Source organism: Perognathus longimembris, chromosome 7 (assembly GCF_023159225.1).
Source record: "Perognathus longimembris pacificus isolate PPM17 chromosome 7, ASM2315922v1, whole genome shotgun sequence".
In the NCBI taxonomy this organism is placed as follows: domain Eukaryota; kingdom Metazoa; phylum Chordata; class Mammalia; order Rodentia; family Heteromyidae; genus Perognathus; species Perognathus longimembris.
In genome coordinates this window covers 9,476,460-9,501,442 of record NC_063167.1, presented here as the reverse complement: position 1 = coordinate 9,501,442, position 24,983 = coordinate 9,476,460, and the positions used below count along the sequence as shown (strand labels likewise).

At 60.0% G+C, this 24,983-nt stretch overlaps 3 protein-coding genes across 6 annotated transcripts in view; all 3 read right to left on the bottom strand.

Moving 5' to 3' along the window:
- Positions 1-21,980, bottom strand: part of Fblim1 (filamin binding LIM protein 1) — a 32,654-nt gene extending 10,674 nt beyond the window's left edge. Inside the window, exons 1-3 of one of the 2 annotated variants that reach the window (XM_048350295.1) lie at positions 21,961-21,980; positions 18,338-18,339; positions 1,779-2,077 (exon numbers count right to left, since the gene is read on the bottom strand). In XM_048350295.1, the coding sequence (XP_048206252.1) occupies positions 1,779-1,995 (217 nt within the window). In that variant the 5' untranslated portion in view covers positions 1,996-2,077; positions 18,338-18,339; positions 21,961-21,980. Of the gene's footprint in view, positions 1-1,778; positions 2,078-8,305; positions 8,371-18,337; positions 18,340-21,960 lie in introns of those variants that run through there. The other variant, XM_048350296.1, reaches the window with a different exon arrangement.
- On the bottom strand, positions 14,796-19,425 carry Tmem82 (transmembrane protein 82). Of its 2 annotated transcripts, XM_048350297.1 has the most exons (7): positions 19,247-19,425; positions 19,049-19,121; positions 18,723-18,897; positions 17,052-17,469; positions 16,934-16,936; positions 15,472-15,662; positions 14,796-14,935 (listed from the first exon to the last, which is right to left on the bottom strand). In XM_048350297.1, the coding sequence occupies exons 1-7, from the start codon at positions 19,332-19,334 to the stop codon at positions 14,801-14,803; spliced, it is 1,083 nt and encodes a 360-aa protein (XP_048206254.1). In that variant the 5' UTR covers positions 19,335-19,425; the 3' UTR covers positions 14,796-14,800. The 2 variants fall into 2 exon arrangements, with proteins under 2 accessions (XP_048206254.1, XP_048206255.1); XM_048350298.1 differs by lacking the exon at positions 16,934-16,936 and having other exon boundaries at positions 19,247-19,422.
- Slc25a34 (solute carrier family 25 member 34) lies at positions 20,288-24,437 on the bottom strand. 2 transcript variants are annotated; one of them, XM_048350299.1, is made up of 5 exons: positions 23,870-24,437; positions 23,145-23,210; positions 22,898-23,050; positions 22,508-22,642; positions 20,288-21,579 (listed from the first exon to the last, which is right to left on the bottom strand). In XM_048350299.1, exons 1-5 carry the CDS (start codon positions 24,287-24,289, stop codon positions 21,397-21,399), a joined length of 957 nt encoding a protein of 318 aa, XP_048206256.1. In that variant the 5' UTR covers positions 24,290-24,437; the 3' UTR covers positions 20,288-21,396. The 2 variants fall into 2 exon arrangements, with proteins under 2 accessions (XP_048206256.1, XP_048206257.1); XM_048350300.1 differs by lacking the exon at positions 22,898-23,050.
- Positions 24,438-24,983: the final 546 nt, after the last annotated feature.

Genomic DNA, 24,983 nt, shown 5'->3' with positions numbered 1-24,983 from the left:
CCATAGATTGAGCTGTACCCCCATTCCCAGCTAAGTTCCTGGGGGTACCTTGTGTTTCTCAACTGCAGGACAGGAAATGTCCCTGCCCCCACCCAAGGGCTGAAGGGGGGGGCGTTCTGGACTACAGTCCAATGAACACAAAGAAGCAGCCAGGCAACGGTGGCTCAGCCTGTCATGCTAGCTACTCAGGAGGCCGAGATCTGAGGATCACAGTTCAAAGCCAGACCGGGCAAGAAAGTCCGTGAGACTCTCATCTCCAATTAACCACCAGGAAACCAAAAGTGGCGCTGTGGCTCAAGTGGTAGAGTGTCTAGTCTTGAACACAAAGCCGCTCAAGGACAGGGCCCAGGCCCTGTGAAGCCCACGACCAACAAAAACAACAAGGGCTGGGAATGTGCCCTAGTGGTAGAGTGCTTGCCTCATACACATGAAGCCTTGATTCCTTAGCACAACATATATAGAAAAGGCCAGAAGTAGCGCTGTGGCTCAAGTGGCAGAGTGCTAGCCTTGAGCAAAAAGAAGCCAGGGACAGTGCTCAGGGCCCTGAGTTCAAGCCCCAGGACTGGCAAAACAACAACAACCAGGAAGGAATAAATTGACAAACATGGCCAAGTGGAGACAACTACTGAGACTAGAGATGGTGACAAAAGTCACCTGAGGGGGGGGCTAGTGGCAACCCCCATAGCTTGGCTCCACCCCTAAAGCTCAGCTCCACCCCAGAGTTTCTGACTTAACAGGCCTGGGGCCAGCCCTGAGAAGCGACATTTCAGGTAATTTGCCCAGTGCTGGCTGAGGGCCACAGTTGTAGCCCCAAAGATTCACCTTTCTGAGATCTTTGGGCTCAAAATAATAAGCCTCTACCTCAATAGACATCCAATGTGTCAACAAGACGGGTGGAGCTGAACACAGGAAGCTTTCTTGTTGTTTTGTTTTTTGTTGGTTCCTGGGATTTGAACTCAGGGCTTGGGAGCTGCCCTAAGCTTTTTACTCAAGGCTACCATTTTGAGCCACAGCTCCATTTCCAGTTTTTGGTGGTTAACTGGAGATAAGAGTCCCATGGACTTTCCTGCCTAGGCTGTCTTTGGACTATCATCAGATCTCAGCCTCCTAGGATGCTAGGATTATTATTTTTTTGCCAGTCCTGGGGCTTGAACTCAGGGCCTGAGCACTGTCCCTGGCTTCTTTCTGCTCAAGGCTAGCACTCTACCACTAGAGCCATAGCACCATTTTTAGCTTTTTCTGTATATGTGGTGCCGAGGAATCGAACCCAGGGCTTCATGTATATGAGGCAAGCACTCTACCACTAGGCCATATTCCCAGCCCTTCTCCATGAGACTCTTATCTTCAATTAACCACCAGAAAACTGTGGCTCTACGTGATAGAGCACTAACCTGGAGCAAAAGAGCTCAGGGACAGTGCCCATACCCTGAGTTCAAGCCCCACAGCCAACAAAAAGCAAACGCATAAATAAATCAACATTGAAAATCCCGGACCGATAAGAAATGCAAATCCTCAAGCTGGGCACTGGTGGCTCACCCTCGTGATCCCAACGGCTCTGGAGGCTGTTCCAGACCCTCCTTAGCACACAGTAGGCACCTGATGAATGAATGACTAGCTAGCTGTATGACTGGATGAACAATCCCATGGGTGAATGAATGGACAAGCGAGGAAAGGAAGGAAGGGAGGGAGGGAGAGAGGAAGAAAAGAAGGACTCGGCCGGCCTCCCCTCCCCCTCCCTGCCCCCTCCCCCTCTGCCTCTCTTGAAGTCACCCTCTTACCTCCATTGGAGAACTGTGAAGGCCCAGTTGGGACGGAGGCTGCAGCCTTGCTGGCGGGGGCCCAGGGGCCGGGTCTCCCAGCCACGCCGCCCCTGGGAGTCTTTCCCGGGGCCAGGGCCTGCCTCACTTCCCCAGTCACAGCCGTGTCCCCCCGGCGTGGAGGTGCCAGGGTGATGAAAACGGACGAGGCGACCCTCTTCTCGGATTTGGAGGCCATGGCAGCGGCTCCTGCTAGGAACAGAAAAGGGGTTCAGACTCCTCCAGAAGGGCCTGGGGTGTTCCTCCTCCCGCAAAATACTCTTTTCTTTGGCTAGCTGTAGGGCTTGAGCTCAGGGCCTGGGTGCTGTCCTTGAGCTTCTTGGTGCTCCAGGCTGGTGCTCCACCACTTGAGCCACAGCTCCACTTCCAGTTTTGGGGTGGTTAACTGGAGATGAGAGTCTCACCAGGCCTGTTCTGCCCAGGCTGGCTTTGAACTGCGATCCTCAAGATCTCAGCCTCCTGAGTAGCTAGGATTACAGGCGTGAGCCACCAAGTGCCTGGCTCCGAAAGATACCCTTAGAAGGGTTCAACCCCACGCTCCGCCCAGCCAAGGAGGAGTAGACGCAAGTGGACAGTGAGCTCCATCCCGGCCCAGACGACACGGCGAGGCCCAATCTCAAGAAAAAGAAAGAGCTTGGTGCCACGGTGCGTTCCTGTAATCTTAGCCTCTCAAGTCTGAGGTCTAAGGAGCCTGGTTTGAAGTCAGCCCAAGCAGACAAATTCAAGAAACTTTGATTTCCAATTAAGAAAAAAAGGGGGGGGGGCTGGGAATGTGGCCTAGTGGCAAGGGTGCTTGCCTCGTATACATGAAGCCCTGGGTTCAATACCCCAGCACCACATATATAGAAAATGGCCAGAAGTGGCGCTGTGGCTCAGGTGGCAGAGTGCTAGCCTTGAGCAAAAAGAAGCCAGGGACAGTGCTCAGGCCCTGAGTTCAAGCCCCAGGACTGGCCAAAAAAAAAAAAAGCTGAAAGTAGAGCTGTGGATCAAGTGGTAGAGTGCCAGCCTTGAGAGAAAAGCCAAGTGAGAGTGTGAGGCCCCGAGTTCAAGCCCTGGTATTAATACAAAAAGAAGAGAAAAAAGAGGCCTGGTGCCAGTGGCTCACACCTGCAACCCTAGCTATTTAGGAGGATTGCGGTTCAAAGCCAGCCCAGGCAGGAAAGTCTGTGAGAGAGTCTTATCTCCAACTAGCCACCAAAAAACCCTCTCCAAAACAAAACTATAAGAGGAGCTGTGGCTCAAAGTGGTAGAACGCTAGCCTTGAGCGAAAGAGCTCAGGCAGAGTGCCCAGGCCCTGAGTTCAAGCCCCACAACTGACGAAGGCTGGAAAGGAGACAGGGCAAGTGGCAGGGATCTTCCCACAAGGACTCAAATGCTCTGACTCTCCCTCCCCACAGCCGGCACAGGGGAAGAAGGAAGGGCAGGCCCTCCCCTCCACCAGGCAGCTCCTCCTCCTCCTCCTCCTGGGCACCCAGCTGCATACAGCACTGCTGACACCTGGCGCTGCCCCTGGGACCCTGTCCCCTTCCACACCTGGGACTGGGCGTCCACAGGGTTCAGACCAGCTCACCTGCGGAAGGCAAGACAGCAGGGCAGCAGTTGCAGATCCTAGGGCCCAGGCTCCCTGCGGGAAGCAGGGCAGATACAAACACAAAGAGGAAGCCCTGCTGGGTATCTGCTGCGCCGCCCTGTGTCCTTGATGCTTAACTTGGAAATCTGCTGGGAGGCTGGGGGCCATTGCACAGGTGGCACAACAGAGACTCAGAGTGGGCATTTGCCCGGGGTCACACAGCAATAGAGCTGGCATTTGAGCCCAGAGCTCATGACCTTGTTTGTGGCCAGTTGGTTCTACTCAGTCTCTCTCCAACCAGCCCACAAAGCGAGCAATCCTTCCATCTGTCTTCTCTCTCTCTCTCTGCCCTATCTCCAAACCCATGTCTGCCTTGTAGGCAGAAGGCAGCTAGATAATTTCCCATCCTGCTTCCCAGCCCTCATCTTTCTAGAAGAGCAGAATCTGATTTTCTCCTCTCCTCTTTCAAAAGCCTTCCAACAGCCAGGTGCCAGTGACTCACTCTTGTAATCCTAGCTACTTAGGAGGATGACATCTGAGGACTGGAGCTCAAAGCCAGCCAGGGCAGGAATGTCTAGGAGACTCTTATCTCCATTTAACCAGCAAACGTCAGACATAGCCAGGCGCTTGTGGCTGACACCTGTAATCCTAGCTACTCAGGAGGCTGAGATCCCCAGGCTAGGACTCTACCACTTCAGCCATGGCACCACTTCCGGCTTTTTCGGTACATGAGATACTGAGGAACTGAACCCAAGGCTTCATGTAGGGGAGGCAAGCACTCTACCACTAAGCCACATTCCCAGCCCCCAGCCTTCCAAGATTCCTCCCAGCTCAGGATGGAAACCTCAGTTCCTGCAACCTCAACTTCTTTTGTGTGCCGGGGATTGAAGCTGGACAACTGCTGTCCCCCTGGCCACATCCCCAGCCCTCATCACTCTCCTTTCAGTAGTTCCCCAGGTCCTTCCTACCCGAACGGAACGCTTCTCCTCTCCTGCCCGCCTGCACAGGGAGAATTAACTTCATTCAGCTTTGCCTCTGAAGCCCAGCACAAACCCCACCTCCGGGGAGTCTCCCACTTGGGGCCCTCACCCCAGATAGCTGTCTGCCATCAAAGGGTGCTGTGTGCCGCTCCCCCCCCCCCCAACCTGCCCTGCCTTGGGTGTGTCTGCATTCTGGGTGCCCAAAGGTCACAACAAGCCGCATCAAAGCACAGGTCTGGGCCTAGGTAGCACCCTAAAGTGCCTGTGCAGACGGCAGACACCAGGCACCTGAGGCTGAGGGGAGCCCGTTGGGATAAACCTGCCACATCCTACTCAAGTGACTTTCCTAGGCACTCAACAATGGTTCCTATCTGGCCCACTTCAATGTGACCCTGAGTTCAAGCCCCAGGACTGGCACATACACACTCAAAAAAAGGTGAAAAAAAAAACCAAATGCTGGACAAGTGCTCTGGGTGGGGTGGGGCTGGGGACACAGGGCCCCAAAAGGCGTCAGCTTCTGTTGGTGGGGATGTAAACCAGTGCAGTCACGATGGGAAACAGTACCGAGGTTCCTCAGACAACCCAATGGAGCTGGGCACTCGCTGGTGGCTCACTCCTGTAATCCTAGCTACTTAGGAGGCTGAATTCCGGAGGATCTCATTTGGAAGTCAGCCTGGGCAAAAAAAAAAAAAAAAATCTGTGAGAATCCAGCTCCAAAATAACCAGTAAAAACCAGCCAGGCTGGAGGCATGAAGTCGTAGAGTAGCAGCTGAAGAATTCAAATATAAAAAACAAGAGCGGGCACTTACTGTGTGCCAGGAACCTTATCAAAAGCTTACCATGCCTAGTGCTGGTGGCTTCACGATTGTGATGCTACTCAGGAGGCCGAGATCTGAGGATCGTGGTTCAAAGCCAGCCAGGTCAGAAAAGTTCCTGGGACTCTTATTTCTAAGTAACTACCAGAACACTGGAAGTGGAGCTGTGGCTTAAAGTGGTACAGCAGCTTATTAGCCTTGAGCCAAAAGACCTCAGGGACAGTGCCCAGGTCCTGAGTTCAAACCCCACAGTGAACAAGAAAAACAGTTCACCATGCTGGACTGGAGGTGTGGCTCAAGTAGTAGAACGCCAGTGAGCTAGCCTAGCAAACTCAAGGCCCTGGGTGTGTATACACACACACACACTCACACTCACACCCCATGGCTCAAAATTCCCATGACTCCCAAATCATCTAAGATGAGGTCCTTTATGCCCCCCCGATTCACAGACATGCCCCAAGAGTTCAAGTGCATTTCCAATGGGCGCCCCTCCACCGCCCGCCCCCCTGCCCTGACCCCCACCCCACTCCTGCTGTCCGGGAAGCATCTAGAGGCCGGGCAGATGTTTGCAGCTGGCCCGTCCCTCCCCTCCCTCCCTCCCCAGGGTCACGGCGGCGGGGCGGGGGGGGGGCGGGGGGGAGCCCCGGGGGACGGAGCCCCGCTGGAGATGGCCAAAGCCCTGCCCAGCGCATCCGGGAGAGGGGCCCCCGGCCCCGGGCGAGGAGCTCCGCGGGGCAGCTCCACGTGGGGCCGCCGCCCAGCCGGCCTGCTGCGGGGACCCCCGAGCCCACCTCCCTCCCGGGGAGGCGAGGGAGAGCTCGGTGCGCGGAGAAAGTGGAACAAAGGGAAGGAAAGTCATTTCCTGTCAAGAGGAAGGAAGGAGGCCGGGAGCCAGCCCGCCGGCCGGGTGGAGGGGGCGCCGGGCGCGGGACGGGCGCCGCGAGAGGCCCCGGCTCCGCCCGCCCCGCGCCCCTCGCCCGCCCCGCGCCCCTCGCCCGCCCTCGCCCGCCCTCGGGGGCCACCCGGAGCCCAAGTTCGGGGCCGGAATTAAGCTCCGCTGGCGGCGGGTCCGCACCCCCGCCCTCCCCCCCGCCGGCGCGCACGGGTCCGGCTGCCGGCCGGGCCCCGGGGCTCCGGTCCCCCCCCCCCCCGCGGGGAGAGGCTGCCGGCCGGGCCCCGGGGCTCCGGTCCCGGACCTCGCGGCGCCCCGTCCCGCCCGTGACAGGCGCCGAGGGGCGCGGGGCCGGGGCCGGGGCCGGAGCTCGCCCCGGGCCCGCCGCTTACCTGGGACGGAACCTCCCGCCCTCGCCGGGCCTGGCGGGGGACCGGCGCGTTCGTGCGGGACCCCGACCCGCGCCCCACCGAGTCCCCGACCTCCACACCCCGGGACCGGGACCGAGGGCTGGGGCGGAAGGACGGGCGGCCCCTCCGGGGGCCCCGAGGCTCGGGTCCGGCCGGGGACGCGGGCGCGCCCGCCCGGAGCCGCCACCTGGGAGCCGCCCGCCGGGGGCGCGAGGACGGGACGCCCGGGCCCGCAGCGCCTCTTACCTGCGCCCGAGCTCCCGCGGCTGCGGCCGGACGCCCGGCGGGGCGGGGCGGGGCGGGGAGGGGCGGGCCGCCCCCCGGGTCCCCGCGCCCGCCCCCCGGCCCCCCCCCCGCGCCCCCCGTGCCCGCCCCCCGCGCGCGCGCGCGCCTGACCATAAAAGGTGCGGCTCGGGGGAGGGGCCGCCCCCACCTGCCCGCCGCCCTCCCCGCCCCCCGCCTTTGTTCCCGGACCCCGGCTCCCCTCCCCGGTGCCCCCGAGCGGCCCCGCCCCGCCCCGGACCCCGGCCTCCGGGTCTCCGCCGGTCACCCGGGGGCCCGGCCCGCTCGCCCGCCGGGCCCGCGGGGCGCTGGGGTCCCCCCGGGTGGGCTCGGGCCTTCCGCAGGGGGGGTCTCGGGGGGCCGAGGGGCTGCGCCGGGCTCTGGACCCCCTTCGCCCCTCTGCAGGTGGGCCGGCCCGGCGGCCACGCTGGGCACCGGGTGCCCCCCAGGCCAGCCGCCTCCCTCCGGTTCCGGAGGGTTCGGGCAGGGGGAGGTCACTGACCCCCGTTCCCCCCTCCCCCCCCCCCCCCACCGCGTTCCGGACGGCTCAGGAAGGGGAGCCGGGCGGGGAGGGGAAGCGGAGCCTCCCTCTTCAGCGATGGGCCGGCCAGATCCCCGGAGGCCGAGGACGGTGCTGGGAAAGGGGATCTGGGTCTGATTCAGAGGCAGATTGTTCTTTTGATTAAAGCGCAGCGAAGGAGGCCAGGGGAGCACAGGGCCCAGCGCCATTGCAGCCAGCGGGGGGGCCCCCACCCCCACCCCCAGCGAGGCCCTGGGTGCTGCTGCGGGGATCCCAGTCAATGGAGGGGTGCCTGGGCGCTGGCTCCCTCCTCCCTCCTCCCCAGGGCCCTCTCTCCTGACCTGACTGCCCCTCCCTGAGGAGCCTCCTCTGAGCCTTTCCTAGGTGACCCTCGGCCCCTGCAATAACAAAGGCAGTAGCTGCAGTGGCTGGGTTTCTAGAAGCTTGTGTGCCTGGTCCAGGACCTCTTTCTCATCCAACCAACGCCCTAGACTCCTCACACCCGGGTTGACTGTTCCTTCTTCTCAGGCAGGTCCACACTGCCCTGGACAGGCTCACAGCCGTGCTTGGAGCCAGGGGTCAAACTGGATTCTAACCAGCCATTGGGTGTCCCTGGGCATATGGCTCTGTTGGTGCCCGCTGGAGACATTGCCACCCTCCACGATCCAGAGCCTCCTGCTGACTTGTCCGCCTGGCCTGTGACCATGGCGCCGGGCATCCCAGCCTGTCAAGGCGGCCTCTGGACACACCACCTCAGAAGGAGGAAGGAGGGAGCTTCATGGTAGGCCCTGCCTGGAGTCACAGTCACCCAGAGGTCTGTCAGGTTGAACTGGAGCCACCCCACTCCCCGAATCTCCATGCTCCAAACTACACCACCCCAGCACAGAAAAGTTGACTCGGGGCCTTGCCCAAGGTCAAAGCCACCCTAGGAGCCAGGGCTGAGTCCCGCTTCTAACCTGGGTTGAGTCTACTTGGGAACAACAGGGGGGGCGGGTGTTGGGGTCCCTGGGACCACTCACCGGCTCGGCTGCACCCCTGGCCTCCGTCCTACTTCAGCTGCTGCTCCAAATGGAAGGGAATGTCCTGGCCAAGTCTCCCAGCACCGCCTGAGTGTCAGTGTCACTGATAGGCAGGTGCCAAACTTCCTGCAATGGAAACCCAGGAAGTGTGCTGGCCGAGAACACACGCCCTTTGTGTGCCAGCACCGAGGCCCTGCTCCCCTCCTCCCTTCCTCCCTGCCAGGCTCGGCCCAGCCTTCTCTCCTTTCAGATGCCCCAGCAGGTGAGGGGCTAGCCTTCCGCTGTGGCTGTGTCAGCCCCGACCCTGGGTGGCAGGGAATGGGAGGGAGGACTGGACGCGGGCGGCCACGGAGGCCCGGTGCTGCTCTGAGTGTGCTGGGGAGTGGGGCCCCTCTGTCACCCAGCACCGCTGGGCAGGGAGGCAGGCGTCAAGGAGCCAGTAGGAATCGAGCCAGGCCATTGGCATACGTGCTGTGGAAGGATGGAGACATCAAGAAATGAGCGTAACCGTTAGCATGATTGGAATGTGTGGTAAAGGCCTGACCCCTGTAGCTCACGCCTATAATCAATCCTAGCTACTCGGGGGGAGGCTGAGATTTGAGGATCACAGTGTGAAGTTAGCCCAGGCAAGAAAGTCCCTAAGACTCTTATCTTCAATGCAAGTACCAAAAAGCTGGAAGTGGAGCTGTGGCTCAAGTGGTAGAGTGCTAGCCTTGAGCAAAGAAGCTAAGGGACAGAGCTCAGGCCCTGAGTTCAAGCCCCAGCCCTGGCACACACAAAAAGAGAGAGAGAGAGAGAGAGATGAGGGAAGCGGAGCACCGGTGGCTCATGCCTGTAATCCTAGCTACTCAGAAAACTGAGATCCAGAGGATCACGACTTGAAGCCAGCCTGGACAGAAATGTCCACTAGACTCCCATCTCCAAAGTAATCACCACAAAGCAGGCCTGGAGGCGTACTTCAGCCAGGAGCAAGCAAGCCAAGCCAAGCCAACAGAGAGCCTGAGTTCAAGCCCGAGAGGCCAGGGGCTCATCTCTGTCATCCTAACTACTTAAGAGACTAAGATCTGAGAACTGGTTTGAAGCCAGCCAGGCCAGGATGGAGATGAATCTCACCGATTCTAGAAGGTGTCTCCCAGTCCCCTAATCCCTGAGGCCCCCATTCTTCCAGCACAAGGAAACCCAGCACCAGTGGGTCCTGACCACTTAACTCCTGCCTGACCCCCGTGGCTCTGGAAAGGCTGAGTGCTATGGGGGGCGGTGGGTGGGGAAGGGGGTGGGGGGTGGGGAAGCAGGCAGGGAGGCCTTTCCATGAGGCATTTCTGGCAAATGGCCCAGAAAGATGTCAGAAGAATGGACCCCAATCTGCACCTCTCCAATAGTTAATTAACTGCAATGCCCTTTCCTAAAGGAACATGAGCTGGAGGCGTGGCTCAAGGGGTGGAGTGCCTACTTGGCAAATGTGAGGCCCCCAGTTCAAATCCCAGTATGGCCTAGGAAAATGTTCCTGTTTCCTAAAGGAGTTTCTTAGCATTCGATTTCCTCCCTACTCTGACTTCCTAATCAACTGTGCAGCCAGACCGTCTCCCCGAACCTGACATCTTACCTGGGTGCCAGTCTCACACCCAATGAGGACACTGAGCCCCAAATTCAAATGTGGGCAGGTTCCAAGTTTCCTGAGGGGCCTAGGCGTACCCCTTTTTGTAGGCCCCACTGGAGGGGGCAGAGCCTGGTGACTTTCTTAAACACAATGTGGCAAAAACCAAGACTGTCAAGTGGGATGTGCTGGTGGCTCATGCCCGTAACTCTAGCTACTCAGGAGACTGGGTTCTGAGGATCAAGGTTCAAGGCCTGCCCAGGCAGGAAAATCTGCGAGATTCATCTCCCATTAATGAGCAGAAAGAAGCCAGTGGCAGTGGCTCTCACCTGTAATCCTAGCTGCTCAGGAGGCTGACATCTGAGGATCGAAGTTCAAAGCCAGCTTGGGCAGAAAAGTCTGTGAGGCTCTCATCTACTGAATCACAGAAAAAGCCGGAAGTGACTGACGCCGCCGCAGCTCAAGTGATAAGAGTGTTCGCCTGGAGCAAAATTGCTCAGAAACAGCACCCAGGCCCAGAGTTCAAGCCTCAGGACTGGAAACAATTAGCAAGAAGTCAGAAGAGGAGGAATGGCTCATGACTCATGTGGCCAAACACTAGGCCTCAGGAAAAAAACAAAAAGCAAAACACCCGTATGAGCACACGCACACAAAACAAGTCACTTCCCACACTGGGTGACCCCATGGTGGCTGCTTCCAGCCCACTGGAGTCCTGCTCTGCCTTCTCCCTTGACTGAGGGAAGCCAGCTCCCCCTGGCAGAACGTGGGGGAGGCTCCCCAGCCGCAGGCGACCCCTGGTCCAGGCTGAGTCCTTGTCTATGAGAGACGCACCTGGACTCCTGACCCACCGAGAAAGCCAGGAGTATGGCGTGGGGTGGGGGCAGTGTTCCTTACACAGCTTCAGAGGACGGACACACTTTTCTTAGCCCTCTAACCCCATACACAGCTTCCTTTTTCTTTCCAGCACAGTGTGTCCCTGCATGTCCTGGTGTGTTTATCCATCTCCCTGGAGGGAGGGAGGCCTCTGGAGGCCTCGTCCCAGCATCCTCCCGGCCTGCGGAGATGGACCGGTGACCTACTGGCTGAATGATGCAAGTCACCACGGGGACGCTGTCTTATCTCAGAAAAGCGGGTGAGGGGGCGGGTCTCAGAAGAAGCGGGCGGGCTCACCCCCCAATCCCCCCCAAGTCACCACTCCCTCTAGCAGGGGCCAGGGATGCAGGCCTCTGTGGGGGCTGGGATCAACCTCAGGGCCTCGGGCACGCAGGGCAAACACTCTGTCTCTGAGCCTTGCCCTCTGCCGCCTACTTTTTGTAATTTTGTGTCCATACTGAGGATTGAACTCAGGGCCTAGGCACTGTCCCTCAGCTTTCTCACTCAAGGCTGGTGCTCTACCACTTGAGCCAAAGCTCTCCTTCTGGCATGCGTGCGTGCGTGCGTGCGTGTGTGTGTGTGTGTGTGTGTGTGTGTGTGTGTTTAACTGGAGATGGGAGTCCCAAGAGTTAGCATTTCCCTAGCCTCAGGTCCTCAGCTCCTCCCACTAGCCCCCAGATCCACCCATACCTAATGAGCCACTCCTACTCACTACCTACTTCCCCCTTACAGAGAGAGAGAGAGAGAGAGAGAGAGAGAGAGAGAGAGAGAGGCTGCCACCTGGATAAGGTGCAGACGCCATGTAGCTCCCTCTCCCGGGGGAACTATGGCCCCACTAATAATAAACCTCCTTATGAACCTTCTTCTCCTGTCTGTGATGATCTCCGCATGGTCCCCTGGGATGGCCAAGACATATCCTTTCACCAAGGACTTTCCTGTCTATGCTGGCTTTGAACCTTGATCCTCAGATATACAGGAATGAGCTACCAGTGCCTAGCTTCTCCCACCTCCCTAGAAAGACTCAGCTCCTTGTCCAAAAAGAAATGTACTCTTAACCACCTGACTTATGTAACTGTTACCCCTCTGTGTATCACCTTTATAATAACAATTAAAATTTAAAAAAAGATGTCACCCCATCCCAGGACCTTCATCTTGGTAGCTGGACAGATCCCAAGGGTTTCCCTCTTATCTCTGTTATAAAACAAAACAAAACAAAAAACCTGCTGGTCTGAGAGCTGGGTGCAATGATTCCAACCTCTAATATCAACTACTTAAGAGGCAGAGAGGGGCTGGGGATATGGCCTAGTGGCAAGAGTGCTTGCCTTGTATACATGAAGCCCTGGGTTCAATTCCCCAGCACCACATATACAGAAAACAGCCAGAAGGGGCGCTGTGGCTCAAGTGGCAGAGTGCTAGGACAGTGCTCAGGCCCTGAGTCCAAGGCCCAGGACTGGCCAAAAAAAAAATAAAAAAGAGGCAGAGACAAGAGGATCTTGAGTTCAAGGCCAAGCTAAGCAAAGTTATTAAGACGCTATCTCACAAACGACAGAAGCTGGGTGCTGGTGGTTCACGCCTGTCATCCTAGCTACTCAGAAGGCTGAGATCTGAGGATTGCAATTGAACCACAATCAAAGCCAGCCTGGGCAGGCAAGTCCCTGTGAGACTCCAATCTCCAACTAACCACTCAAAAACTGGAAGTAGCACTGTGGCTCAAAGTGGTAGAACACCAGCCTTGAGCAAAAAAGCTCAGGGACAGTGCTCAGGCCTGGAGTTCAAGCCTCATGACTGGAAAAAAAAAAAAAAAGAAGGGAGAGGTAAGGAGCAAGAGAGAAAGAGAGAGGGGGGAAGGGAGGGAGGAAGGAAGCGAGGGCGGGCTAGGATCTAAGTAGCAAGTCTTAGTTCCTATATTGAAACTTGTGTATGGAAAGAAAGAGAGAAGTAAAAGATAAAAAGTATTCTTTATCCAGACCACACAATTGCAACTTCCCAAGCCCTCTGGCCCTAAAGCCGGTTTCTCTCCCTAGGTTCCTAACCCCCTAGTCCTTCCCCCAGAGACCCAAGGTGCTCTCTCATGGAGCAGAACCCCCCTACCTCAGCCCCCCCCCCCGCCAGAATGATGTCATTGTTATACCCTTGTCAGACAAAATAATTCCCACAAAAGTAATTTGATAAGGAAAGAATCCTATCCCGGCTCACATTTTTGTTTGGAAAATGATCGTTGTGCCCATAAAAAGGAAAGGACAGCAGAGCCCTGTCCCCAGTGGGTCTCCGGCTGTGCCAGAGGCTGACCGAGGCTGCTGCACCTTCCAGCAACAACACTGGGAGCCCAGAGCCCTGTCTGGGTCTGGTGGGGACTGGCCCTGTGCCCGCCCAGCTGAGCCATTTCCTCCCCACTGGGCAAACACCTGCCCCGTAGGGAGGCAGGGGTGGGGGGCCCACGGGGATCCCCCATAACAGACAAGGAAGCCCAGGTATCTTGCAGGTGCTAAAACCACCCAGGGCTACAGCAGGCTGCAGAACCCAGGGCCCCAGGCCCAACCCTGCCTGTCCATCCAGTCGTCCTGGACGGTGTGGCTGGGTTTTTCTCCTTTTTGCTAAGACTGGGGCTTGAACTCAGGGCCTGAGCACCATCAGTTAGCTTCTTCACTCAAGGCTGGTGCTCTACCACTTGGAGTCTCATGGACTTTCCTTCCTAGGCTGGCTTTGAATCACGATCCTCAGGTCTCAGCCTCCTGAGTAGCTAGGATGAGAGGCGTGAGGCATCCGTGCCCCACTTAGTGGTTTTTGTGTGAGAAGAATGCCCTTCAGAGCCTGGAGTCCTCAAAATGCCTTCTTCAGGCTGCACCTCCTTCCTGTAGTCCAACCAACCGGCCCCAGGCCCAGAGGAACCCCTGCCCTCTGCCCTCTGCCCTCTTCTGGGTAGGTCCCATGTGAATGGTGGCCTCGGACTCTGCAACCAAACCACTCACAGGCAGACTGGCTGCCTGGGCTGAGAGAACAGGTCTACTCGGAAGCCCCAGGCTGCCTAGGACATTCTAGAACCTTCCAGGAATGAACATGCCTGCCTGCTTGCCTGCCTGCCTTCCTTCCTTCCTTCCACCACCCTCCCTCCCTCCCTCCCTTTCTCCTCTCTTTTTTTTCCCCCAGTCCTGGGGCTTGAACTCAGGACCTAGGCACTGTCCCTGAGGCTCTCTGTGCTCAAGGCTAGCCACAGTGCCATGTCTAGCCTTTTCTGTGTATGTGGTACTGAGGAATCGAACCTAAGGCTTCACGCATCCTAGGCAAGTGCTCCGCCACTAAGCCACATCCCCAGTCCAGACCTGCGTATTTCTCAGGAAGTTCCAACCCTGTGAACTTCCCTGGTTCCAAATTTCTACCCGGAAGAGGGAAGCAGGGAGCTGGGCAAAGCTCAGGGAAGGGCAGCGGCTTGTCTGACATTGCCGAGAAGCGAGACAGAGGAACTAGCCCCCACGCGCTTCGCTGGCCTTCCTCTTGGCTCTGACCGGGCGAGATGGGAAGGCCTCCATGATCTCCCACAAGCCAGGGTCGGGAGCTGGGGACCAAGAGCGCCGTCACCCTCCCTCCGGCTCTTCCTCAGCCAGGGATGGGGTGGGACAGGCACTGCCGCTCTTAGAGTGCAGGCAGGCGCCATCCCCTCCCCTGCCCCCCATCCTCCACTCCCCAGTTCCCTTCTGGGAAAGAGCATGTCCCTGGGAATCTCTCCAGTGCCAGCCCTGGGGCCTCCCGGCCCCTCCCTCTCCACAGGTGGGATCCTGAGCATGAGTGAGGAAACCATCTTTATTGTTCTCGGAGAGGACAGGGTAGAGGGAGGGTGCTAGTGTAAAGACACGGTCATCCCTCATCCCTGCCCACTCTGACCAGAGGGAGGAATGCGGGGGTGGGGGGCTGGAGGAGCCCTGTCCATAGAGCTCCCCTCCCCTCCCCTCCCCCTCCCCCCAGGCCCCAACCCCATGCCCAGATGGGCTCTGCCCTGTCCACTCCATCTCCTGCGGTGACGGCCTGGCTGGTCAGCCCGACTCCGGGGCCTCCCCGGGGACGTCGGGAGAGGCCGTCCTCCGGGCCTGGGCTGCCTGGGTAGCGGTTGCAGGAGACGGGGGCTGGCGTGGAGCTGCCCCAGCCGCGGGCCTCAGGGACGGAAAACCCTGTCAGAGGGAGGGGAGAAGAGCAAAGTGCAGCATCACCATTTCCCATCCCACCCCGGCCTCGGGACCCCCATGCACGAGGCCTTCCTCCCATTCTGGGGTGCCGGGGCCTGGCGGGGTACCGCTCCACCTCCTCGTCAGCGGACCCCGAGGCCCAGCTCCCACGAGGCAGGAAGGAGATGTAGCCCCTTCTGCCTGGCCCCAGCTCTTTTTGAACTTGGTACACAAAGACCCGGGTGTAGCCAGGCACGGGTGGGCGGCTCACACCTATAACCCTGGCCACGCAGGAGGCTGGAGACCTGAGGCTCATGGTTCAAAGCCAGCCTTGGCAGGAAAATCCCTGAGACTCTCAACTCCAATTCACCACCAGAAAAGCCAGACGTGGAGCTCAAAGTGGTGGAGTGCTTGCCTTGAGCGAAAAAGCTGAGACGGCACCCAGGCCCTGAGTTCAAGCCCCACAGCAAACAACAAAAAAAAGAAAGATTCAGGTGTAGATTCTGGGGGGATACGGGGCGGGGGGGGAAGAGGGTACCCACCTGTATCTGGCAGAGGTCCAGCAGGGTACGGACACCCAGCAGGCACCAGAGCTCGCCCAGCAGGGAGACAAGGATACCCAGGAGGTCCAGCCAGCGGCCCACGGTGAGCAGCAGCACGAAGAGGCCGACCATGCGCACCAGAACCGTCTGGACCTGGCTCTGCAGGCCGGAGCGCCGCTGCCGCTGCTCCTCTACAGGACAGGCCGCCCCGGTCACTCCCCGCCGCCCACCGCCATTCCCGCGCCCCGCGGGCCCAGCCTCCTCCCGGCCTTCCTCCCCGCCCTCCTCCACCCCAGGTCCTCTCTGCCTCCCGGGCCTCACTCGGCTGGCCGAGGCCTGAGCTGGAGCCTCCGGCTGGAGGAAGCCTCTTCCCGATTGTTTCTCCATCACCCCCAGAGCCGCTCAGGGCTCCTAGCTTCTATTTTTTCTCTCTTTCTTTTGTGTATCTGCCCCCCTCCGTTCTTAGGCTTGAATTTAAGGCCTGGACATTGCCCTGAGCTGGGTTTTTTTTCACTCAAGATTAGTACTTGAGGGCTGGGGATATGGCCTAGTGGCAAGAGCGCTTGCCTCCTATACATGAGGCCCTGGGTTCAATTCCCCAGCACCACATATACAGAAAATGGCCAGCAGTGGCGCTGTGGCTCAAGTGGCAGAGTGCTAGCCTTGAGCAAAAGGAAGCCAGGGACAGTGCTCAGGCCCTGAGTCCAAGGCCCAGGACTGGCCAAAATAAAAAGATTAGTACTTGAGCTTTTTGGTGATTAATTGGAGATAGAGTCTCACCAGTTTTCCTGTCCAGGCTGGCTTCAAACAGTGATCCTCAGATCCCAGCCTCCCCAAGTAGCTAGGATGACAGATGTGAGAGGCCAGCCCCTCACTTGTTTTCTTATTTCTTTGAGATTGGATCTCTCTGCCTTTGTCTAGACCGGCCTCACATGCAAGATCTTGCTTGCTTCCAACTCGAGTGCTGGGGTTACAGGCAGGTGCAGTCAGTCTCTCCTTTTCAGTGAAGGTGGCCTTTTAGCCCTATCAACTAGATGACGTTGTTGTCCTTCTGCTTATAACCCTCTCAGGATTTCCTGCTGAGTTCGGAGTAAAATCCAAACTTCTCTCCACCCTGACAGGCAAGGTCTTCCTTGATTTGGCCTGAGCCCTCTCTCAACTTGGGTCTGACTTACCCTGCTGCCTACTACTCTAGGTTTTTGCTCATTAGATGTGTTCAGCTCATTCCTACTCCACGGCCTTTGCATTTGCGCTACTTTCTGCCTGGTCCTGCAGCTCGTACCCCATCAGGCCAGATCTGACCGGCTCCCTCTCCCCGCTCCGCCGTGGTTTTTCCTCCCTCTGCCTGGCCTGGTTGATCCATGAGGTCTTTAAGAACGTGGCCAGCCATCCCCCCACCCCCGCGTGCCTTTCGTGTGTACTGTGCGTGGGGCACACGGGCAACTCCAGCTGCTGGCAAAACCTGCTCTGAAATGCCCCACCCGACCGTGTCCGTCCCTGGACCAGGATGGCAGGGCTGGGGTCCAAGCCTGGGCCGAGCCGTGGGCTGTGCACCCCCACCCCCCAGTCCTGGCCCTCACCCTGCATGTAGATGACCAGCAGCGCGTAGCAGATGGTGAGCGGGGTCCAGAAACGCACAGCCTCCGAAGCGCTCAGGAAGTCCCGGTTGATGAGGGCCACGGCCGCCAGGTCACCCACGGCGAAGGCCACGGCCAGAGAGCGGCCCAGCAGCCTGGGGAGGCTGTAAGCGCCGGCCAGCAGGCCCAGGCAGAGCCCGCAGTAGTGCTGGCTGCTGTGGAGCTCGTAGAGGCAGAAGACGTGGCGGCGGAGGCGCTGGGCGGCGGAGCCCAGCAGGGCGGCCAGCCCCAGGCTGAGCAGCAGGTTCAGTGTGCGGTGAGGGGCGCCCTCCTGCAGGAAGCTCAGCCCGCAGCGCAGCCCGCAGCCCAGCGAGTACTGGCACAGCAGGTAGAGCCGCAGGTGTTCTGTGTCCCCGGGACCCTGCGGGAGAGGCGGCCACCGGGGGCTGTCGTGTCACCCGGGCCGGCTGGGGCTGAAGGACTTGGAGAGCCTTCCCAAGAGGGAGCCCTGGCTTTGGGGTGGGCCCTCGGGGTGGTGTCCTCTCTCCCACCTGACAGCCGGAGGGTGGCCATCAGAGCCTGACTTGGCTTCAAACCCAAGCTGCGTGCAGTGAGTATACCTGTAATCCCAGCACCAAGGAAAAAGGATCAGGAGGTCAAGGCCAGCCCATGAGCCTGCCTTGCCAAGCGCCCATGGCTTCCACCTGGAATCCTACTTAGGAGGCCGAGATCTGAGAATCACAATTGGAAGCCAGTCAGGGCAGAAAAACCTCTCCTCTAAACAACAAAAAAGCTGGAAGTGGAGCTGTGGCTCAAGCCCAGACCCAGAATTCAGGCCCCAGGACAGGGACACACACGGACACACACACACACACACACACACACACACACACACACACGCCTGTCTCAAAATAAACAAAAAACTCCGATTCCATCCTTGCTGACTTGACTGTGGGCTCCCTCTGAGCCTTAGTTTCCCTGCCTAGAACAAAGGAGCACATCAAACCCTTTGCCCTACAGCTGTGGGGACTGAGTGTGCGTGTGTGTGTGTGTGTGTGTGTGTGTATACACTGAGGCTTGAACTCAAGGCCTGGGCACTGCCCCTGAGCTGCTTTTGGCTCAAGGCTAGCATTCTACCACTTGAGCCACAGTGTCACTTTGGCCTTTTCTGTTTATGTGGTACTGAGGAATCGAACCCGAGGCTTCATCCATGCTAAGAGCAAGCACTCTTCTCACTACACCGCATTCCCAGCCTCACTTAGCCTTTTCACTTAAGTCTGGAGCTCTACTACTTGAGCCACAGCTCCAGTTCTGGCTTTTTGGTGGTCAATGGGAGATAAAAGTTTTGCAGGCTTGCCTGCTGGGGCTGGCTTTGAACCTCAGACCTCAGCCTGGCGAGCGGCTAGGATTACAGGCGGGAGCCACCAGTACCCAGTTGGGCTGTGGGGATTCATGAATGATGTGTCCCAAGTACTGAGCCCAAGCCTGGCTTTGGGAAGCCGGGTGTAGACAGCCAGCTTCTTTTCCTTGATATCTGCTGCGAGTTGCAGATATGGCTGATTGAACCTCAACGCCCCAGGGAGCAAATACCTGCTTCTGGCCTAAGGGTGAGGGACCAGGGGGCTCCAGCCAGGCCACTCCGTAATCAGCCAACTGGGGGGGGGGGGGTCTCACCTTGTTCAGGGACAGCAGCGTGGACACAGCCCGGAGGGAGAACTCCAGCGCCACGAGGGCGGCCACCCGCGCCCCCACCACGGTCAGGATCAGGGCCAGCCCCACCAGGTGCACGGGCTCCAGCCAGGCCCACTGCGCCCGCAGGCGCTCCTTCTCCAGCCGCCGCTGGGGGGCGCTGTGGGGAGGGGCAGCGTGTGGGGAGGGGCGCCGTGGGGGAGGGGCGCCGTGGGGGAGGGGCGCCACCACCCCGGGGCCCGCCACCCCCCCAGGTGCCCCTCCCGGGCCTCCCCGCAGCCTGGCTGGGGTGGGGGGGGCCGGGCACTCACTTGGCGCAGCCCACGAAGAAGTACACCTTCAAGAGGCTGCTCAGGACGGAGACTCCACACGCCGCCACCAGGCCTGTGAGGCGGGGAGGAGGGGGGGGCAGCCACGTGGGTGGGGGGGCCACGTGTGGGCGGGGCCTGCGGCCGGCCACGCCCACCCGGCCGGGGCGGGGCCCAGGCGGGCATGGCGGGGGCGCTCACCTTGCAGGAGGCGCTCCAGGAGATCGGAGCCCCACTCCAGGGCCGGGAGGCCGGGGAGCCAGGAGGAGAGGGACGGCAGGAAGAGCATGGCAGCGGAGCCCGGCCCCAGCCACGACCTCGCTCGGCCCAGTGATGTCACCGGGCAAAGGTATATGGGGCCGGGCCGGGGAGGAGCCAGGAGAGGTCAAAGGCCACGCGGAGGGAGCCCCGGGCCTTCACCGCTGAGGGCTGTGGGCAGGCGACGCCCAGGCTGCCTGCCGAGGTCCGGTGTCCACGCGTCCACCTCCCTCAGGTGCAGCCACACGCTCCCCTCCGAGCCCAGCAAGCGGGCTCTGCGCTCTCCCCGTGAGGCGGGAGTGGGGGGGTCTCCCACTGCCTGGTGCCAGGTTCTCTCATCCTGCACCCCGCAGTCAGGCTTCGTCCTGGGTCTCCCCAAAACCTGAGATCAGGCCTGGCATTCCCCCATGGCCAGCGGTCGGTCAGGTCAGGCCGGGGGGCCGCGGGCGCTGAGTCCGCCTTCCAGCCCGAGGGCGGGGGCGCGGCGCCCTCCACGCTGACATTCCGCCTGCGACCGCTAGGTGGCAGGCCTCGCCCGGCCGGGAGAGGTGGGAAGCAGCATTCCAGCCCCCAGTCCTCCACCCTCCCCTCCACGCTGACATTCCGCCTGCGACCGCTAGGTGGCAGGCCTCGTCCGGCCGGGAGAGGTGGGAAGCATTCCAGCCCCGAGTCCTCCACCCTCCCCTCCTTTCCAGAAAGAGCCCGGGTGCCGGGCCCAGAGAGGAGCAGCCAAGCGCAGAGGAGCCACGCAAGTACACAAAGTAGAAAACTTTATTGGCTTTGGAGTGTACGTGGGGGCTGCTACTGGGGGGCAGCTCCTCACCCGAGCCCAGTAGCTGCTTGACCCTGAGCCGGCCTTGTCCTGCTAGGGAGTTGGTGTCTGTGTCTCTAGAGCAAAAATTAGCCCTGGTGGGGGGGCAGCTGCAGGAGGGAGCCAGGTCCTCCAGTGCCTTACCAGTTTCTGGGTCAGACAGTAGGTCCTCAATAAAAAAACAAACCCTAGGTAGTGTGTGAGCTGAACTGTGCCCTCCCAAATTCAGTGCTGAAGCCCCGTCCTGCCCCAGTGGAGCTGGGAAACCACCGCCTGTGAGTGAACCGGAGGTCTTTGGTCCAACGTGGCTGTTAAGCTTTCTGTTTTTCTTGTACCAGGAGTAGGGCTTGAACTCAGAGCCTCACGCTACTCTTTAATTTATGTATTGCTTAAGGCTGGTGCTCTCCCACTTGAGTTACGTCCCTCCCAGCTTTTTGCTGGCTAATTAAAGAGTCTCCTTGATTTGTCTGTCCCGGTTAGATTCAAACTTTGATTCTTGGATCTCAGTCCCTTGATGAGCTAGGATTTCCGGTGAGCCCCTAGTGCCTGCCTGCTTTGGCTGCTAAGAGGGGGCTGGGACACGCGGGTAGACCAAGAGGGGTGTCTGGGTGAGAGCAGGGGAGGAGCTTTAGGCTGGGGGTGTGGCTCACTGACAGCGCATGCCTAGCATGCAGAGGCTCTCTTCCACCCCAGTGCCATGAAATCAGGAAACAAACTAAAGCAACATAAAACACACCCTGCCCAGCACTCTGATCTCCGACTCCCAGCCTCCTGAAGGTGAGGGCAGTTATTGCAGTCCGAGTCTCGTGTCCGTCGTTCGAGTCCAGGCAGCCATGGCAAACCCCACTGCCTTGTGGCGCATCTTTGAGGCTCCTCCTACGGACGGTGACCCTTAAGGGACACACAACCCCGTGGTGCTGGCACAGCAGTGCCCTCGTCCTGCCCCTTGAAAGTTGCCAGAGCCGTGTCATGCGAAGAAGCCTCAGCTTCTTTGTGGTCACAGAAGATTTTGCCATCACATTGGAACCGACACAGAGTTGCTCCGGTCGTGGTGATGTTCTTGCCACAGCCATCACCATGACAACAAACAAGAGGCTGGGTATCAGCGATTCGGGGCGGAGAAGGAAGTTGAAGGCTTGGAGAGGAGCCTGGGGTTGTGCAGACTCTTGAGCTGTGGGTAGGGCCTGGGCGTGAGTCCATGGCTGGTCCTACCGGAGCCGGCCAGGCCCTCTGCCCAAGTGCCAGGCTGTGTCAGGAGGGAGGGGCCCGGCCTTGGTCAGGCCTAGGTGCTTTGGTGCTGGGTCCGCCTGACCAGGTTCCGTAGCTCATCCCAGAAAAGCATGCTGAGGATGGTATGGGGTCCCAGGCGCAGGTAGGCAAGGCCCAGGCCCTTGTAGAGCGCCAGAGGACCCTCCTGCCGACAGGTCTTCAGCAAGCAGTCGGCAAGGCCCTTATACAGCTCCCCCTGGGAACACACAGGGACGGGGGTCACCGCAAGGGTGGCGGCCCCCGCTGGCACAGGCCCTGGCCCAGCTGGGAGGACGCTCAGTGACCCTCAGGGCCTCTGCCAGGGGCTGGTGGGTGGGGCTAATGGCACAGGGCACCTTTGCCTCAGTCACGTGCGGGAGGCCAGCAGTGCCAGGGGCCAGCAGCTGCTCTGTCTCGGCTCCTCTGTTTACAGGTGGTGAGTGACATTCTCAGAAGCCACTTGACCTCTCTGACCCTCAGCCTCAGCAGGAGCCAGGGGTGGACCCCCGTAAACCCAGCCACTCAGGAGGCTGATATCTGAGAATTGCTGTTTAACACAGCCGGGGCAGAAAACTCTGAGACTCTTCCATGAACCAACAAAAAGCTGGAAGCAGAGGTGTGGCTCAAGTGGTAGAGTGCCATCCTTGAGTGAAAAAGCTAAAGAATAGCACCCAGGCCTTGAGTTCAAGCCCCACTTTTGGTGTACACATGTGTTTGTGTGCAAGCATTTGCACACACCCATGCACAAACACACCACACGGAGATCTTTATGCAGAATGCTTTGGGCCAGGTGCTCCGGCTCATGCCACGCCTGTCATTCTAGCCACTCAGGAAGCTGAGACCTAAGGACCCAGGTTCAAAGCCAGCCCTGGCAGACGAGTCTGTGAGACTCTCATCCCCAGCGAAGCCAGAAGTGGAGCTGTGCCTCAAGTAGGTAGAGCACTGGTCTTGAGCAAACAAGTTCAGGGACAGCACCCAAGGCTCTGAGTTCAACCCCAAGTACTGGCAAGATGTCCGGCCACAGGCCACCATCTCAACGAGATGGCCGCCAACCGGGCATATGTCTCGTGCCTCTGGCTAGGTGCTTGGGTTGGGGGACCCCCGGACCTCCTCCCTCCTCCCTCGTCCCTCACACCCCTGCTCACCCTGCCTGCTCCGTCCACGGGCTGATTGTACAGCCGTGTGCTGACCACGTCGAGGGGGGTCATGACGACCACCACCGTCACGCTGCTGATCATGCCTCCGGCCAGGGCCACCAGCCAGCTGTCCTCCAGGAACCACTGCAGGGGCGGCGTAGGCTGCTCACCCCACACTGCCCCGTACCCACCCAACCCGGGGGGGGGGGCGGCGTGTGGGGAGATGAAATCCCCTCACCCCTACCCTGCCACCCCAGCTTCATGGTCAACGCTGGGCCCAAGGGCCGGGCCTCAGCTTTGTTAGTTGAAGGGCGCTCACTAATCTGCTCCCCTGGGCCTCCCTGTGTTAGGAGGGGGGGGACCCACCCCCATTTGCGTGGGGGGACCCTGGCCCCTTACCTGCCGCTCCTGTACCCAGGTCTTGGCAGAGGCGAAGGTTGCCAGCTGAGCAGCCGAACCCACCATGACTCGGGGCACGGCCCCCCCCACGCCGCGCCACAGCCCCGCCAGGCCCTGCTGCCGCCAGATGGTGTCCAAGGCCCCCAGGACGCTCTGTGGGGCCGGGGAGGATGCAGCTCGCCAGCCAGCCCCAGCCCGGGCCCGGCCCGGCCCCCCCCACAGCCGCCCCCCCACCCCGCGGGCTCACCTGGTGCTGGTGCTGGTGCCCCACGGCCACGGTGGCCACGGACTGGGCCTGCAGCTGCGTCTTGACCTGGGAGGGCGGCGGGGTGGAGTGGGTGGAGCCGCGCACGCGCAGAGAGCGGCCCGAACCCAGGAGCCCCAGCCCCACCTCTGGGGCTGGTGCGGGGTCGGTGCGGGGCCTGGGCCCTGCCCCTAAGCGTTTCCACTCAAGGCCAGTTCTCTACCACTCTGAGCCACGGCACCACTTCCGGTTGTGGTGGTTCACTGGTAAGCGTTTCACAGACTTTCCTTGTCTCACAGACTTTGCTCCTTGTGCTCAAGGCCAGCTCTCTACCACTGGAGCCACAACACCACTTTTTTTCTGTGTATGTGGTGCTGAGGAATGGAACCCAGGGCTTCGTGCACGCTAGGCAAGCGCTCTACCACTAAGCCACCTTCCCCGCCCTAGGCTTTCCGTCCTAACACACTAGACGACAAGGAAGGAAGGAAGGAATGTCAGTCCAGGATTGGAGCCAGCCAGCCTCTGCCCTCTCCCCTGGCTAGGACCGGAAAGCAAGGACCCCAGTGGATCTAGGATCAAGGAAAGACCCTGGAGCCCTGGGCCAAGGGCAGATTACAGGCCTGGGCCCCATTCTGCCCCACCCTGCCCCACCCCATCGGGTGTCCCGGAGCCGGGGAGCTCGCAGAGCTGGGTCACAGGGCGGGAGAGGGTGGAGGCAAGGCACTCACCAGGTAAGCGGGGCTGCCCACGAAGGCTCCCAAGGCCCCAGCCACTGCGCCGGCCACCACGGTACCACCCGGCTGCTGGGCGAGGCCAGCCTGGCAGGCTAGGCTATAGCAGTAAAAGCGGACGCCGTTCATGAGGCCCTGGTAGAGAAGGCCAGCAGCCAGTCCCTTCTGCAGGCCCCGCAGCCCGTCCGCCCGGGCCACGGCCACCACCGAGCCCACCAAACCCCGATAGAGCCGGGGGTAGGTGCCCCGGGCCTGCAGCTCCCCCTGCAGTTGCAGCCGCGTCTTCACCACCTCCAGGGGGTTGGTGAACACGCAGGCCAGGCAGCAGGCTGAGGCACCCAGCACCAGGTCCACCGCGGGGGGCACGCAGGTCCCCACAGCCTCCGTGCCGGGAGTCAGGGCCACGGCACGGGCCATAGGGATCCGCTTAGGCTGCCTGTACCTCCGCAGGGCCCCAGGGCTGGAGGCCCAAGGCACCAAGGGTCATGTCGACCGGACAGGGGTCCAGATCAGATTGGCCCTGCCCGGTGTGTCTTGGAAATCCACTTGCTCAGCTCTGCTCAGCTGAGTCTGCGGGAGCCTGGACACGCCCCCCGCACCTCTGACCAATCCCAGCTGCTTCTGGCCTGGGCGGGCCTGCACCCTGGGATCTGGGGGAAAGTTCACTGGGGACTGGAAGGAGCATGGGGGTGGGGAGAAGGTGCAAGGGTACCCAGGCAGCTCGGCCACCGTCCCCTTTCTGCCACCATTGCTGTGGCTGCCCTGCCAGGCCTCAGACTTCCCATCTGGCTCGGAAAAGCTGAGGCTCCATTTTCAGCCACAGCAAAGGCAGAGGTGGGCGCTGGAGCTCGGCAGCCGTGTCCGTCCTGCTTTTTGTTCTTTTGCTGGTGCTGGGATGGAACGCAGGACATGGAACATGCCAAGTAGGGTCTCTCTACCCAGCTGCCCCTCTCAGCCCCGAATCTCAGGTGCTAGAGTGGGGGGACCCCGTCCAGCCACTTCCATGCTGAGCTTGAGTCCTGTGTGTGCTGGAGATCACTGATCTGTCCCGGATCGGCTGGCTTACTTTCCGCAGTTGATCCTTGTGGATTTTGACAAGCACAGCCGGTGA